General features: G+C 42.2%; 1 protein-coding gene across 2 annotated transcripts in view; it reads left to right on the top strand.

Annotated features, from left to right (window-relative positions):
* Nucleotides 1-413: 413 nt before the first annotated feature.
* TFDP2 (transcription factor Dp-2) overlaps nt 414-17,673 on the top strand; it is a gene marked incomplete at both ends in the record, with an annotated part of 38,059 nt that continues 20,799 nt past the window's right edge. For both annotated transcript variants that reach the window (XM_079540083.1, XM_079540082.1), the window contains 2 exons: nt 414-428; nt 6,537-6,603. In XM_079540083.1, coding sequence (XP_079396209.1) covers nt 414-428; nt 6,537-6,603 — 82 coding nt within the window. The remainder of the gene's footprint in view (nt 429-6,536; nt 6,604-17,673) is intronic.

The following is a 17,673-nucleotide window of genomic DNA, read 5'->3' as shown; positions in this document are numbered from 1 at the left end:
ATCAATTCACTTTCAGTTTTTGGGGTCAGTCTGTATTTGATGTAAATGTTTGCATGGCTTTAAGACTTTAAGACATGGCTACAAGACTTTAGGAATGGTGTGATAAGCTCTGCTAGCACAGTGACATATCAGGACTCTATATTTAAGATTACATCCTGAGTATTTCAAGCATTGTAAATTTCTCGTGTATGCGCTGAATCTTCTGTTGTGATGAGTAACTTTTTTAAAAATAAACACATGCAAAATTTAGCTGTCCCGGGGAGATGCAGGGTTTGGATAGAGAGCTAACTGAGAATGTATTTTAACTCGTATGCTTTAATTTACTTTCTTGCAGGGTGTTGGTTTTAAAGATTCTGTGAAGATGAAAAGGGAGATCTTATGGTTTTACAGAATATAGACCAAGACCTTCTGACATGACGGCAAAAAATGTAAGTTTATAATTCTGTAACATGTATTCCTTTTTATACTGATGTGCTGCCAGTCACTTCTGACTTTCAGGTTTGAAGCTCTTTGTGTTTGATTTCTTGAATAGAGAAGATTTTGCATACTACAAATATCTTCTGCTGTATTTTATTCATGTAAACTAGTTGGATGCTCCTTACGGACACAGAGTTGAATCAGTTATAGGTCAGGTTAATAATCAAGGCAATACTTTCTGCTGTTGTTTCCACTAACATTGCTGCAAACTGATCTGAGAACCTCTCATTTTGTTGAAGCACCAGAGTAAGATCCGACTGAGTCCCAGTCTCAAAACTGTAAAAAGAGCAGACGTGTTTATTTACCGATGTCTATACACTCCTAATTTCTAGAAGACTCAGGGCTTTCCTCTCTGTTCGTCTGCCACATTAGCTAGACTGTGGTGTGTTGTCCAGAAGCTCTGTCTTTTACTCCCCTGCTCCCAGTTCTGAGGAAGCTTGTAAAATGGATAGCATCCTGACCTTAATTTTTGGCCTGATTTGCAGGTGCTTCTCGAGGTACACAATTTGTATACAGAATAGTTTTGATTAAGGTGATCAGTGAGCGAACATCACTGTGAGCCCTCAGCAATTCGTTGCCTTTGATAAAACGTCCTGTGGTTTAATTGAATTTAAACAGGCTTAGGATCCAACATGGCTTAAGAAGGAAGTACCCAGAACAAAAGTGCAGGGAATGTTAGGACGGCTTTCAGTTCAGTTGTTCAGAAGCAGCACAAGCTTTTGTGCATATTTTGATCGATGTCAAGGCTATAGCTTGGTTAAATTAATTCTCCAGTCTTTGAAAGATCTTTTCTGTTCATTTGATTAATAATTTTATTTGCTATGTAGTTCCAGGAAGGGCTTTCAGATGTCTTATCTATTTGATTCAAGCTGACCAACTCAGAGGATAAATTAATGTGTATTACTTATTTCATAGGCCATATTCAAGTGTAGTATCAATAGATAATTCTACTGATGTATGTGGTTTTGACCTTTACTTCAGTGTAGTCAAAGGATAAACAGCAGTGCCAATAAAATCCTTGGGGTGTTCTGCAGTATGGTCACATACCCTAGAAGGAGTCTCAGGAGCCCCATCTATTCCAGTAGGAACCCTTGATGCCTTCATGCAGAGTGCAGTTGTTTGGGGCTTTGTTCAAGGGCTGCTCAGGGCTTCAGTTTTGAAAACCTCTGATGACATCCAGGCTGGGCAACATTGTGCTGATATGGAGCCACATTTTTGCTGTGAGGTACTTTAACTCAAGGCTGTAGTTTCTTCATAGAGTAAGCATTTTATTGATATGCATGCTATGAAAATTTCTACAATAAACTGTGCTAACCTAGTTTATATTTCTTAAATATACTTGTCCAAAGGATTTGGGGAAAAAAAAACACCCAACAACAACAACAAAAAGACTAAACCAATCAAACAACAACCAGAAAACAAGTGTAAAAACTGGAGTAACGGTGTGCTTTCTGTCTTTATTTCTAGCACTTTTTCAGGATTTCCTAACCTCAGTTACTCATTACTACACGCACTGGCCAGCAGCATCAGCCCACAAGTACTCTTATGCTACTAAAAGGCCAAGGAGTGCTTCTGAAATCTAGAGCTGCAGGGTTTAGCTTGTATCTTTGGATTTCTGCAGCCTGAAATCTGTTCTGAATGTAAGGCTGGCATTTGTTATGCTGTCTGAAATGTTTTACTGACATGCAGAGGTTGAAGTGGAACATAATTGCTGGGCAGAGCTTATCTGCAGAGGAGAGTTATCTCCATCTCTTTGTTCTGTAGAAGCATCAAGGAAAGAGATCTTGAAAGTACTGGAATTTGGCCATTTTTGGAGAAACTTGTGAAGGGTGTATGTCTCACCAAGTAAGTACACACTAAGAAACTGTCACCTCTGTGTTCCAGAGTCACTGCCCTGCATCTGGGACACAGTAGGTGAGAGACGTTTGCTCCTAATGCATTGAGACAACAAAGTACAGCGAGTGTGGGCTAAAATGTCTTTGTGATCTCACATGCACAACCAGAGTTGAACTACTTTGTCTACAAGGAACTTGTGCTTCAAACACAGTAAAAATTTTCAGTCCACTGAACACATACAGAGGTTGAGAATAACATTCCTGGTTACTGTTTTTCCTTGCTAAATCTTTGAGTATGTGATAGGAGAATTATCAGGGCTGGGCTCAGTGCTCACTTGAGGGAAATGCAGAAAACTTCCTAGTATCTCTTTGTGCAACATTGCTTATGAAAAGAATCCCAACCAAACCACTAATGAATAACAAAATGGTGAATAAAAGTTTTGGATTCTCTTGGAGATTAAATATTTTCGTGCTTACAACATGTGGTGTACCCAGATGTCATTTAAGTTGCCTTGTAATTAGTTATTTTATTCTTTGTCATGTCTTCTCACCTGTTCTATGCCTCCATTTCCACCTGTCCTTCAGGTAAGAAGGCATTAAAAACTGATAAATGGGGAAAACAAAAACAGCAAGAAACTTATTTTTAGGACAAAATAAATATGCCTCAGGAAGGTTATTTGAATAAGAACTGTTAGTTTTGGTTACCTAATCTGTATTTATATAAATGTACTTGCAGAGAGTTTTGCCATTGCTTCTTAGAAGATGATTGTCATGTCACAGATGAGGTCAGTTAATGGCCACAAGCGCCTACACGAATATGAAAGTAGCCAGTTTGTTATTCCCTAGCCATGAGCAACTTCCTTGTACTAGAATCTGGAATGATTCTAAGGCAGTGAGAACAAACTTTTCAGGTTGATAGGAGAATGAATTTCTTGCATGAGAGGAAGGATTGCAGGGGGATCTTGGTAACTGGCAAGTGTGTTCAGCAGTGGAGGAGGCTGCTAAGTTGTAAGTGCAACTTGTGAAGGCTTACCTCACCTGAGACTCCTGAGATTTCTTTATTTTGGTACATTTCTCAGCCCCATTTGGAAACTTCTTAGTCACTAACTAGGAAATAATTTAAAAAATGTGTAAGTATTTAATAGAATGCAAAGGCCTGCCAGGTGCTTGCTTTGTCTTATTTCGTGGTTGGATTTATCTTGTTGCAGATAGAAACAGGAGGCCAGCCCCTGCCATGCCCAGTAGTCCAGACACTGGGGCTGTGTTACAAAGAAATATCACGAGTCATACAGAAAGTGATAAATGATACCTGTGTAAGCTGAATGATACCTCTGTAACTGAAGTCTTTAAATATGGTCTCAGTAAAATGTTACTTGTAGCACAACCAACAACAAGGCCTGCTCCAAAAGTAATGCCTCCTATTTTATTTTGTTGGCCCGCGGTGTCAGGTGGATATTGGTGCTATGGCACAGAGGCTGAACCTTCCCACCAGTGTGCCATTTTGTTCTGTTGACGTGTGACTGATGGCAGCCTGACAGAATGGTAGCTGACATGGAAGTGCATGCAGAACAGAGGTGCGGGAGTGAATTCCTCTATGTGGAAAAATGGCACCCACTGACATTCCTTGGTGCCTGCTGACTTTTATGGAGCCCAAGCGGTGGGTGTGAGCACAGTGAGACGGTGGGTGGTGTGTTTTAGCAGTGGTGTCAGCAATGGCAAAGACAAGCCGTGTTCTGGACTGCCATGCACAGCTGTCACACCACAAAATGTGGAGTGCCTCGATCAGTGCATCCACGTGAAACAGCTGGTGGTGACTGCACTGAAAAATAGCGCTTTGTAGCTGAGAATTTGCTCTGTGAAATAGTGCTCCATCTGTTGTAGTTTCCACAGAAATGCATAGGAGGCATTACTTGCAGAGTAACCTACATACTTATTTTTTTCCTCTTCCTTAAAATCCATTTTGGATTACAGCTAAAATTTACAAGTGGTTTATGTGAATTAGAAATTACATTTCTTCCATTTGCCAGAATATAGATCACTAATACTTTGATGGTTAAAGTAAGATGGCCAAAAGCTGTGGCTGCTACAGAAATGCAGATAACGTGACCTGGAATCTGGCTAAGATCAAAATGAAACACTATAAAGTTCTCGTTCTGCAGTAATAGCACAATATTGCATCAAATTTGTTGGTTTTTTTGAGGAGGAGCTCAGTTACGGTCATTCTTCTGTGAGATAAATGCTCTTCTTGATTTGTCACTTCTCATTTAAGCTCTCATGAAATTCAAATTTGTTTTCGAGCTCTTCTAAGCTTAGAGGTTATTAAATGGAGAGAAGAGCACATGTTCACTGGGTGCTCTGTACAGCTGTGTTAGTAGGGACCGGACTGTCTTTATGATGGGTGTTTTCTATGCAGACTGAAATTTTGTATTCTTTGGATCACAGAAGGACAAGACAAAAAAAAAAAAAAAAAAAAAAAAAAAAGCTCAGGTACTTCAGTTTTGACCAACATTTCCTTAAGTACCATATCCATTAAATCATCTAAATGTTCCAGAGAATGCAATGTAAATATTTGAATTTTAACAACTGCTGGAGAGTCTCGTTGGGCTGACAGCACAGAGGTCTGCCGTTGTCAGGGCTTCACTGAAGCACACTGGGAGATGATGGGGTGTGTACAGCCATAAATCCTGAACTGAATGTTCAGTGGTGAACAAATTGCAGTTCTGCCTTTGAAGATGTTCTTGGGAATCCTAATTCTTACCCTTTCTTCTGGAACAAGTTGTGCCCTTATATCTAACACTTGGTATCCAGCCTTGTTCCTTTAGTGGAGCTCTGATATAAAATTCTCCTATTTGTGTTTTACAACTTCTCACAGAGGCAGGGTGCCTATGGAGAAGCCAGTTCTGTATTCCCTGTTGTAGGCAGTAGTGTGATGGGAGGGTGTGGGCTCTCTATGGTGGCTTTGCAGCTGGAACATCCTTTCGAGGCTCTGCTCTGTGTGAGTCACTGAACTTTCCAGCCCCAATTTCAAAGATCCTCTCAGGAACACGTTGTGCACGCTTTGTCAGGCTGAGGGCTCACTGTGCCCCTCCTGCAGGAGCAGCCACCACAGCACTGCCTTGGGCACAGGAGGACGGATGCCTGCGGGCGCTGCTTGTCTCCAGGCAGGCAGAGGCTCTGGCAGCAGACCGGCACCCATCTCTGCTCAGGCCTGCCCTGCTGCAGTGCCACCATTTGATTTGTGTGCAATCAAACAGTTCTCTGATTAGATATGATTACAGTTCTACAAATGACACTAGCAAATGTCCTATTTTTACCGCATATCTGTAAAATAGAGCAAATACTTGATCCTTGATAGCATAATTGTTTTTGCTTATCTTGGATCTTGTCCTAGTCACTTATTGAAGCACTCACATTTTATAGTATTTTTTAAAAGACTTTCTGGTAGTTTCCGTAATTGCCTGCTGGAGGAATCGTGCTCTGATTCTAAGCAGGTTCCAGAGGAGTTCAGTCACTCGGTGCTTATGGTAGCTTCCATCTTGGAAGCAAACCAAAGTACCTTGTTCACTAAGGTGCTACAGATGCAATGCTCTGAAACAGTGGAGTGCTGCATCGCTGCTTGCTGCTGCTGGGTGCATGCCTTACTACCTGGGACCTGGGGACTTTCTGTCTCTTCCCTCCCTGTCTAGGAGTGGTGACCTTGTGTTTTTCTAAACAAACTCTACCTTTCTGTGCCTTGTGTACATGCCAAAATCAGACACACTGTTCTGAATATGGTTGTAAGTTCTCTGTGTCTCCAGTAATTTATTCTGTGTAAATTATCTCTAAAGACTAGGAGATGTATATAAAATACATCATAGTCACATCTCTCAAACCTGTGGGCTGTGTAGCGTTGTTGGTGGCAGCTGCCCTGTAAGACTTGGAGGGGACAATGACTCAGACAGTGATAATGTGCTTCTTGGGGCACGTATAGTACAGCATGAGAATATACAGGGACTTGGGTTTTCTTAGTTAAGAACTTAAAAATTTAGTTAATATCTTCATTTATACGCAGTCAATGTCTTGGAACCTTGCTTCACATATCATGCTCTCATTAGGCTCTGCAAGCCATAGGATTATGATGTTTCAGCAGTGCAGAACAGATTACTTTCATAATACTGTTGGTTGCATACTGGAAAATGTGGAAAGGTCTGTCATATTTTAAGACTTGAAAAATGTTTTGTTCAGGTTGGTGTGACTTCCACAAATGGAGACTTGAAAGGATTTATAGATCAGAACCAGAGTCCAACAAAAGGTAAGAGAATTCTACCTGCATATGTAGTAGAGAAGCATACACTAAGATTTATTTCTCTCTTATGTTTACTAAATGAATATTGCTGCTGATTTCACAGCACAGTATGTGTTGTTTTGGGATGCTCAGAATTTAGTTTCTCAAAATGTACTTTCTGCAGCCACACTGGTAGATATGATGTGTTACAAACATCGTGTGCTTCTGATGTCAAAGTTTACAGAGGGAGAATAGGGATGGTAGAAAAAGCAATTGAAGTGTAAAATAACCCTTCTGTTTCCTTTACTTAATTGTGAGTAATGTTATGAATTTCCTATTTCCCACCCTAAAGTTCCTAGACTCTATTGTAGTAATCTTCCCAAACAGGAGTGGAAGTTGTTGGTGTACTTCTATAAGTGGCTGGACAGCTTAAAGTAATAGTTTTGTCCTATCCAATTTCATCTTACATTATTGGTGAATCACTTGTGACCAGTGCATTGGCCATCAGAACAGCTATAGATTCTGATGAAATACATCTGCAACTCCTCTAAAGCACTGGAAGAGTTGGATTTACAATTTGTGAAATGCCTCAGTGAATCTTTTTAAGTAAATGTTGTTTGCTGTTATGTAGTGCAATAAAGAAGTGCATGCACCAGCTAGAAGAAGGATTTTTGGCTCTTCACAACAATTTAGATCTATTAGACTTCAGAGTCAAAAAATGAAAGAATCTAGACATAATTTGTAGAGCTACGATAGCTTCCTTGTTTTCTAAACTGTACCACCACCAGCTGGTTTTAGGTCTTTGAGAAGTGTTTGCTAGGCACTGGCAAGATAATTACCCTTCTTGTTTCAGTGGTTTTTGATTATTGTGTCATGAGACTGGGCAAAAGACTGAAGTGTAATATCTTCAAACAATTTCTGAAGCAAGCAATTGATTTGTCCAGAGAATAAGTGAAGTGAATAACTTGATTTTTACCTTGGGATATAATTAAAAACCTGCCATCTCTGCTGAGATATTTCAGCTGCTGCTCTTCATGATGTGCTTTCACCATGGTCTTAGACTGAAATATGATGGACTTATGATGTGTTCCAAAGTAAAAGAGAGATCATAGAATGGCTTAGTTTAGGGGGGGCCTTAAAGATTCTCTAACTTCAACCCTCTGCCATGGGCTGGCTGCCCCCCACCAGATCAGGCTGCCCAGGGCCCCATCCAACTGCCTACAGAGATGAGATATCCATCTTGCCATTCTCTGACTAAAAAATGTCTTCCTTACATATAACCTAAATCTCCCCTCTTTTAGTTAAAAGCCATTTCCTCTTGTACTATCACTACTAGACTGTGTAAAAAGTGGGTCCCCCTTCTGTTTGTATGCTCTCTTCAAGTACTGGAAGTGCAGTGAGGCCTCCCCAGAGCCTTCTCTTGTACAAGCTAAACAAGCCTAACTCAACCTGTCCTCATAGGAGGGGTGCTCCAGACTTTTGATCACTTCAGGGCTCTCCTCTGGACCTGTTCCAACAGCTCCTCATCCCTCCTGCACTGGGGGCCCCAGGCTTGGACACAGTATGCCAGGTGGGGCCTCACAAGGGCAGAGGGCCAATCTCTATCTCCCTGCTGGCCTCTCCTGTTTTGATGCAGCCTGGGATACGGTCAGCCTTCTGAGGTGCACACTGCTGTCTTGTGTCTAGCTTTTCGTCTGTCCATCAAGTCTTTCTCCATGGTGCTGCTTAAGTTCTTCTCCCAGTCTGTAAACATATCTGGGATTGCCTCAACCCAAGTGCAGCACCTTGCACTTGGCCTTGTTATACCTCATTGGATTCTTGTGTGCCCACTTTTCGAGCCTGTGCAGGTCCCTCTGGACTGCATCCTTCCCTTCTACTGTGTCAACTGCACGACTCAGTTTGTCATCAGCAAACTTGGCTGAGGGTGCACTCAGACCCACTGTCTGTGTCATTGATAAAGATGTTGAAGAACGCCCGTCTCAAGACAGACCCCTAGGAGACATCACTCATGACTGGCCTCCATTCAGACACAGAACCATTGACAACAACCCTCTGGCCATCCAACCAATTATTTATCCACCAAATAGTCCAGCCTTCGAATCCACATCCTGCCAGTTTAGAGAAATGGATATGGTTTGGGACCACGTCAAAGGCCTCGTAGAAGTCCAGATAGATGACATCAGTTGCCCTTCCTTTGTCCACCGATGCCGTCACTCCATCATAGAAGGCCACCTGACAGGTCAGGCAGGATCTGCCCTTCATGAAGCCATGTTGGCTGTCTTGGGTCGCTGCTTCATCTCTCACGTGCCTTAACATCTCTTCAAGGAGAATCCATCCCATAAGCTGCCCAGGCATAGATGTGAGGCTCCCCAGCCTGTAGTTCCTTGGGACTTCCTTTCTCCCTTTCTTGAATATGGGAGTGATGTTTCTCTTTTTCCAGTCATCAGGGACTTTGTCTGACAGGCATAATTTTTCAAATAGGATGGAGAGTGGTTTGGCAACCACAATTACATCAGATGTCGTTTGCTTAAGGCATGCCCTAGAAAGCATCGCACCCTCCCAACAACTTGAAACAGTAATTCTGCAGCTGCTGTTGCCATTTGTCTTTCCTGTGTTGATCTGTAGTGCCTTCCCACTGTTAACCTCTTGGTATTTTTCAGGTTTATTCTGTTTTATGAGAAATTAACACCGATTGTTTAGGTACTGCAATTCAACAGGCAAGTCTGAAAGTACTGCTATATCACTTCTGCTGATTTTTAAATCTTGTTTACCATTCCTGAATAGGTTGGCAGGTCGTTTGTTTTATTTGGTGGTTCCGTTTTCCTATTCCTTGCTTGCTTCCTGTGCTTATTGAATACTGAGGTGATCTTGCATTAGCTTTTTCAAATCAGACTTTTTAGAGTGCTTTCTGTAGTTTTTAATTCTTGCATAGATGATAGATATCTGGAGAAAAAGAATTTCTCCTATAGTTCAGGAGAATCTAAATGCAGTTGAGATTTACAGTGGGTTTGGATATTTTAAATGTGGCGACTGCAGATTAAAACACATAAATCCAAATATGTAATCCTTGTAAAAGGCTCGCTGCTGCATTCTGAAGAAAACTGGATTTTACTTCTCAGGCATGCCTAGAAGTATCTGAGTCCTTGTGGAACATTAACTCAGAATGGTGTTTGCTTTTGTTTAGTGAAAAAATAGAAAAAAGTAATTCCTAGAGACTGCTGGGACTTGCCATTGGCAGCTTCCTGGCTGAACGCTGCTTCCGCTTTGTGAAACTTTGCTCTTGGATCTCCCCAGCCAATCTTACACATCAGAGTGCAGGTCTGAAAGAGGAATCCTGAGTCAGAGCCCCAGGATAGGACTTCTGCACGCAGCATTTCTTTCTGCATTGTGCTTTTTTCCTTTGTGACTGCCTGCTTACCTTTCTGGAAAGAAAAAACAAAAAAACAAGTGTTTTAAATAGTGTTAAAGGGCTACAGTAAGGGCTACAGTAAAACAGTATACCAGTGGTAAGAAGATTGAATCCTGCAGCAGGTGCTGATTGTTGGTATGCTGATCCATTCCTGTGCATGGTTAAATGCTGAGTTTCCATGGCAGAAGCTTGCAGCAAAGCTCTGCTCTCCTCGCACTGATCGCAGGCAGGGACACACCTGTGTTGCCACTTGGTCACTTGTCCCAGAGCCCACTCCAGGTCCAGGTCTGTGAGGGCTCAGCTGCAGATTAAGGAGCCCTACGCCTGCTCAGGGTGCTCAGCAACAGCTCTGCAGAGGTGTCTCACTGAGGTGTGCTGTGCACACAGAGCCTTGCAGCCAGAGCATGACAGCCTGTGCTGCTGGCCATAGGGCTGGGCAGATTGGAGGCAGCTCTGTGGGAAGGGCCATGCGGTGCTGCTGGGCCCAAACTGACTGAGCCAGCAAAAGGTTGTGGCAAGTGCAGTGGCACCTTACCCATGTGTATGCCTATTTTGAGAGGAGGTGCAAAGAGCCAGGAGAAGAGGCACAGGGTGCAAACTGACACACAGGAGCTTCCTCTGAGCACCGGGAAGCACTTCTGTGCTGTGTGGGTGCCAGAGCACTGGCACAGGGACCAGAGAGGCTGTGGGCCTCCTTGGAGGTGCTCAGAAGCTGCAGATGGCATCTGCAGCAGGGGCCAAGGAGGTGAGCGGGCTTCAGAGGTCTGCCAGCCTCAGCTGGAATTGTGTGCAGGGTCCTGTAACTTTGCATGTTTTGCTGAGAACAGTTACCGTGGGCTTTTTATTTTTGAGAGATAAGTTAATATTTTTAATAAACTTAAGAAGTTGAGATCTGGTAAGTACAAAAACAGCAGCAAAATGACTAAGAAAAGCAACAATTATCAAGGCTTGGTTTTAGGAGAACATTTTTTCCCCCCCAGACTTCACAGCAGCAGCCAGTGAGAATTTGGTTCAGAAGAAGATCCAAATGTCTCTTCTGTAAGCAGGTTGTTGAATTCATAGCTCATAGCTGCTGGTAGGAATGAGGAGGTAATACATGTGATACAACTAGAAATACGACTAGGAAGTACTAGCTTGTATTTGTTAGCTTGTGTTTTTAGTTGCACTGTTTCTAGGATCTAGCTTTGACATCTTTTGAGCTTACTTTGAAAGTACTTGGCATACATGACATTAAATCTCATCAGTTATATCCACAGATAATTAACCTAGAGAACAACATTAATTTGCAGTAACAAATGCCCTGAAAATTAAAGAACTCTGAATTTGTGTCTGCCAAAAATTGTATAGAAGTTATTTGAATTATATTTTGTTATCTTTCATATGGAATGCCTTTGTGTGTAAAAGATGAGATTACTTCACAGCTAATAGTTCTGTTTGCCTCCTAAGCAAAACCTGTTGGCTGACCAGTGTCTGTACATGAGTGAAGAGGTTGGCAAGGTATCCATTTATGTCTGTGAGCAGCAGCTGACAGTCATTGGTTAATGGGACGTGCAGGAAAGAAGCAGTGGTTTTCGGCTGATTGACTGTGAGTGATACGTTTGATTCTCATCTTCAGATACGCAACGTAGATGACCACAATTTTGGTGAATCCTACTGTACTTATTATTTTTTTAATTACGGTTACTATATTTTTAGGCTCTGTGTATTTACATGGTGCTTTCCTTTCATTGCTGTGGAAGGAGAAGGGAGTCTGGCTCTAGACCACCTGTCATGTAACAGGCTGGATGGGAGAGGATCACTGAATCTGATCAAACTGCAATTCAAATTGCTTTGAGAGAGGATCTTAACTTTTAATGCAGCTTAGCAGTTAATACCACTAATTTCAATAAAGTTTGTTTTTTATGTAGTTCCTAGTCTTAATGAGTCTTGATGCTGTAATCTACTCCATGGAAATAAAGTTTTCAGCCCCGAGTCTGCTCTTTTCTAATTGTGAGCACCAAACACCTTACTCGTGTGTTTCAGGTGGTTCTTGTAGGACTGGTTTTCTAGGGTGCAGACTTTTCAATGCACAGGACTTATAGTTATGCTGCTATAATGGAAGCAGTAAGCAGTATGACAGATTTCTTACATTGTGATTGTGGTTTTTTTTCAACGTTTAATTACATATTTCCAATTTCCTCCCTCTTATGATTTGATCTTTTGCTTGTTTCTGTAGAGATTTTCTGCAGGAACAGTGCCAGTTAAAGTTGTGCCTGGGCAATCACAGCTGCTTTTAAACATTACCCTTTGCTCTGTGGCAGCACAGCTTTGTAGATAGCCCAGTGGTTTGCTGGACTGGGGAACAAATTCAGTGGAAAAATACCCCATTTTCCTCCCTTGCAAAAGAAAGAAAGAAAGAAAAAAAAAAAGGTAAATTCACTGCATAACCATAGATGTGGCTGTGCTGGCCTGGGACAGGAATGAGCATTGGGTGATAAGGGCTGCTTAAGTGCATTCTCGTGGTGCTGCTGCATGTCTGACAGACTGGAGCCTCTGGGGGTTCCAGCACAAGGCCTGATGAACCCTGGGGAGTTCATTGTGTGCTTAAAGAGATCCGCTGAAACATCCAAGACAACAGAACTGGTTATCACTAAGCCTGCATGTGGTATTTTGAGATCAGTACAACTGTTAACTGCTATACATTTGTTAGAAATCGAGCAGTAAAAGGCTGAAAATGTGCTGGTCAGTGTATCACTGCGTGGAGTGCTGACCCTTCTTTTTTTTCTTCTTTTTTTTAATCTTTGTTTTTTTCTTTTCTACACACCTCTTTGACTTTTTGCATTTCTAGATATGTATGTGCCCCTAACGACTATGGAATTTTCCAAGTTATGTTTATAGCTTAGAGTGTTTGTGCAGTAAACAAATGAAGAAATGTACTGAAAGAACATAAGAAAATTAATACTGAGGTTTTTTGTGTGCTTTTATAATTTTGTGCCTTCATCTTGCTGGTCTTGGAGATCTTTTTTAATTTAGTAGAGGAGCCTAAGGAAACCAGATGCCGAATAGCCACATTTGATAACTGTGAACTTTTTTCTTTGCTTTTGCTGTCAGGCCATTGGCAATATTATTTAAAAGGACTGTTGGCTGATACACTTTAAAATACCAGCACATTTCCAGGTTGTAAGTTAATAATGGATATGTATTTCTGAGCTTTGAGCGTGAAATGCTGATTACCAAAATTCCTGTTGTGTTTTGTTTAAAAATTCAAAGTGTCTTTTTGTTGACGGATGCTTTGTGTGAGACTCCAGCTGGTGGATCTGTTTCCCATTAGCAATGGTTTCCTTCAAACTGACTGCAACAGATTCTATAAATTCTAAGATCTACATCATTTCTAATGGTCTTTGCAAATAAGTTAGCAGATTTACTTAAATAGGAAATTTGCTGAAACCTCTTCAGCTCCATGTTGGTACAGGACTGGATGTTGTTTCTGTGAAGTTACACTATTTAGAATGCAGTGTGAAAATGTAAAAGAAGCCTTGTGGGCTGATTCATTGGTGTGTGATGTAAACATGTGTGTACTGAACTCATCTGAGTTTCATATGTGTGTCTGTGCAGGTAACAACATTCTGCACGGGCCAGGAGGCGTATTAGTTAGTATCTATGCTTTTTTAAGTATGAAAGAACAGCAACACTATTTTTTCTCCAGAATAAACAGTACTAGTGGTGCCTGAGTGATGGAAAAACAGTGTCCACAAAGCAAAGTGCTTTGTCTTCTGAGAGAATCAGGCGTGTGTCCACTGACAGATTTTTATCTTGAATTTGCTTCAGTGGCAAGTATGCTCAGTTTGTGGTGCTGTTAAATATATGTGTTTAAAGCCTCTGTGTTTAAAGCCTCTCTATGGGAGTTTTAACAGTGTTTCTTTCCCGTGTGCTCAGTTTTCCATTGGTAAAATGGGAATAACAACACTGACCTCTTTTGTGCTTTGTACTGCTGAGAAACACGATGTAAGAACTGAATATGATTATACAAATCATTCTAGTTTGATCCATCTATGCTGACCTTTTCCATCCATGCTGTAAGATTACTGTGACTAGGAGGCTGAAGTGCTCAGCTTACCACTGTATGCACTGCTTTTTCACAGTGATTCGGTGCACCGTTTGGTTGCCATATGATGGGTGTTACTAAGACTTGGTGTTTATATGGACATTGATCATGTTTAAAGCCTTTACAGCTGCTGTATGATAAAGTATATATAATTTGTTTGGTGTTATTGCTACCTCCGGTTGAATACAGAAATCTTTCGTGGCTTTTTTTTTATGATTTGCAAACAGCATGACTTCTTTTTTTGTACTTTTCATAAATAAGACGAAGGAATTGTTCCTGTTGATGCTCACAGTTTTGTAATGCAGCCTTGCCTTCAGAACTTTAGAAATTACCGGATCTTCAGCAAGAGGAGGTGAAGTAACCTCAAAAATTTGGTGTAAAACGCAGGTAGTTGTCTTAGGCAATGCCAGCTCTCTTGCTGTAGTTGAATTGACTGCTTGCAGTCAGCGGTGATGTTCTCACTGCAGTGGCTCCACATCTCTGCAGCAGCTGTGTCCCACAGAGCTGGGCTGCTGCAGGGCCTGGGCTGGGCTCAGCAGCTGCACCACTGTGCAGAGGAGGAAGAGTGCTTGCTGATAGCCATTGCAAAATGTGCTTCGTCAGGTTGGGCTGCTGCTGTGCTTGATGCATTTTGAGACGCATTAACTTCTTCTAGGAGAAGAGACGAAAATCTGCTCTTCCTGTTAAATATTTGTAGCATTTCAAAATATTTGACTTACTGATGCGGGTCACGTGAATGTTTGGACTATTATATTCTTTCTGAAAAAAAAAAAAAAAAACCCAAAAAAAAACACCGAGGAAAAGGAATATTTAATTGATAATGAATTAAACTTTATCATTTTTTCAGCCACTGAGAAAGATGCAGGATGAGTGCTCTTACTGTGCAGAAGTTTGTTCTTCTTTCTTTCTGTTCGTGGCTTAGGAGGCCTCACTTATCAGAACAGACTGATCCCGTTGTGTCTGTGTAGGTATTAAAAGAAGTAAGGCCTCTGTTACTCACTCAAGCCAGAAAGGCTCTTGTACTTACTTCATATTTAAGCAACTGTCTCTGTAAAACCGTGATGCAGTTATTTGAACAGTCCTTGTATTGTTAACGCTGCTGTGGCCATGTACATTTATCTACGTGATCTCATAAATGAAGATAGCAGTTCTCTATTAACTCTTAATCAGTATTTTTTCCAGACCTGCTACAGTACATCTGGTGTGTGTGTAGTGTTGCCTGTGGGTCTCAATTATTAAGCTACCGTTTTCAGCCTATGTGTGGGCAGTACACAGAATTGTGTGGGTACGTACATACACACTAAAAACTATTGACAGTGGCTTACAGTCTCCAAGCTGCACGCTGACAACACAAACCATGGGCACACTGATTGATGTAGAGGTCAGTGAGTGGACGTGTGAACATAACCGTACACCAGCAGTGCTGATTGCACAGTGCAGTAAATCTGACATGTTTCAGCCTTGTGTTCTGAAATGTTACACGTTACAGACCTCTGCAGCCCCAGAAATGTGCTGAAGATGACTGTGTGATGTAGCCCAGTGATAAACTTGAGGCTGAATGCCAGCATTTCAAAATGGTACTGTGCTTTAGCATGTGACTTAAACAGAGGTGCCAAAGGAATAATTTGTTCTGTGGTAAGAAAAGAGACAAGGAGAAACAGCATGAGAGCTCATCTTGCAGAAGAAGGTATGGAAATATTCAGGTGCAGCAGTGGGGAAAAAAAAATAAATTATAGCAGTACCTGGGAGGTGAGCAGCAGTGCCACTGATGGCAGCACACTGCAGTGAGATGGGTTTTGATGAGTGCCAGCACAACTTAATACATCCTCAGCAAAATCCTGCAGCAAAAGTGAAAAGTGGCAAATAACTAGTCAGGTTAGAGAGCTTTTTGAGCTCAGTATATGAACAGGGTGTATGTAAGTTGTGAATTGCTCTGTACTTCATCACTATGTCAGGAGGTATTTCATACTGGAGCAAAGATTTACTCTGGGGTTTGGGTTTGTAAGTGTGTGGTTTGCTTTTTTTTTTTTTCTTCTAGGTGAGTTAGGTGAATAAATTCTGAAGGTGTCCTCAGATACAGATCTGCCTTTTGGAGAAGCAATATTTAGTAGCAGTGTAACTCCAGGTGCCAGAGAGATTTGCACAGAACATTAAAACATCCTTGTCTTATTGTGACCAATTCTATTATCTCTGTTCGTTTTTTATAAAGGTGAGAATTTAAATATAGCTGCATCCTTTTTATTTCTGTGCCAAAGATAAAGAACATCCTTTACTAAGTATTTTTTTTTTTCCTCTCTTGGGTTGTTTCTGTGTTGTATTACACAGCTGTTACATTGCTGAAATTACGATTACTTTTTTTTCAGGGCAGAATGTGGGTGTACTAAAAAAATCAACAACCACACTTCAGGATTAAATGAAAATAGGGGGCCGTGGAGGTGAACTAGCACTGTGAGAAAAGACATGGGTAACAGAGATCTTATTTGGACTAAGCTCAATGTTTGCCAACCCCTGTGGCAGGAGGAGGGCAGGGCTGGTACCTGTGTTGTGCTGAAGGAACCCGTCACCTCGGATTGCCTTTAGTTTCTGTCTGCTAGTGCCAGAAAGCCTGAGGAGCTCTTAAGGAGTCAGTCTTTGTCCTTACAGCTCGTGACCTCAGCTAGGCCCAAGCTGGCTTTGTGGGTTATGAGGTAGTGGCAACTCTTCCTTGTATTTCATTCTGCCTCCAGACCCACCACTCTAACACTTGAATTTGGATGAGGCTGTGCATAAGAACACAGATAAGAACAAGATCCACCCAAGAGTGCTGAGGGAACTGGCGGAGGTGATAGCCGAGCCGCTTTCCATCATCTGTCAGCGCTCCTTGTTGACTGGTGAGGTCCCAGATGACTGGAGGCTTGCCAATGTGACTCCCATTTATAAGAAAGGTCGTAAGGAGGATCCGGGGAACTACAGGCCTGTCAGCCTGACCTCGGTGCCAGGGAAGGTTATGGAGCAGATCGTCTTGAGGGAGATCATGCGGCATGTGCAGGGTGACCGGGGGATCAGGCCTAGCCAGCATGGGTTCATGAAGGGCAGGTCCTGTTTGACCAACCTGATCTCCTTCTATGATCTAGTGACCCATCTGGTGGATGAAGGAAAGGCTGTTGATGTGGTCTACCTAGACTTCAGCAAAGCCTTTGACACTGTCTCCCACAGCATTCTCCTGCAGAAGCTGGCAGTCAGAGGCTTGGATGGGTACACTCTTGGCTGGGTAAGGAGCTGGCTGGAGGGCCGGGCGCAGAGAGTGGTGGTGAATGGAGTCAAATCCAGCTGGCGACCGGTCGTGAGTGGTGTTCCGCAGGGGTCGGTGCTGGGGCCTGTCCTCTTCAATATCTTTATAGATGACCTTGATGAGGGCATCGAGTGCACCCTCAGTAAATTCGCAGATGACACCAAATTGGCTGGAAGCGTGGATCTGCCTGGGGGTAGCGACGCCCTACAGAGGGATCTGGACAGGCTGGAGAGCTGGGCTGGAGCCAATGGGATGAGTTTCAACAAGGCCAAATGCCGGGTCCTGCACTTCGGCCACAACAACCCCAGGCGACGCTACAGGCTTGGGGCGGTG

This window comes from Tetrao urogallus, assembly GCF_951394365.1.
Source record: "Tetrao urogallus genome assembly, chromosome: 9".
NCBI lineage: Eukaryota > Metazoa > Chordata > Aves > Galliformes > Phasianidae > Tetrao > Tetrao urogallus.
The sequence above is the reverse complement of the archived record's forward strand: the minus strand, read 5'-3'. Positions and strand labels throughout refer to the sequence as shown.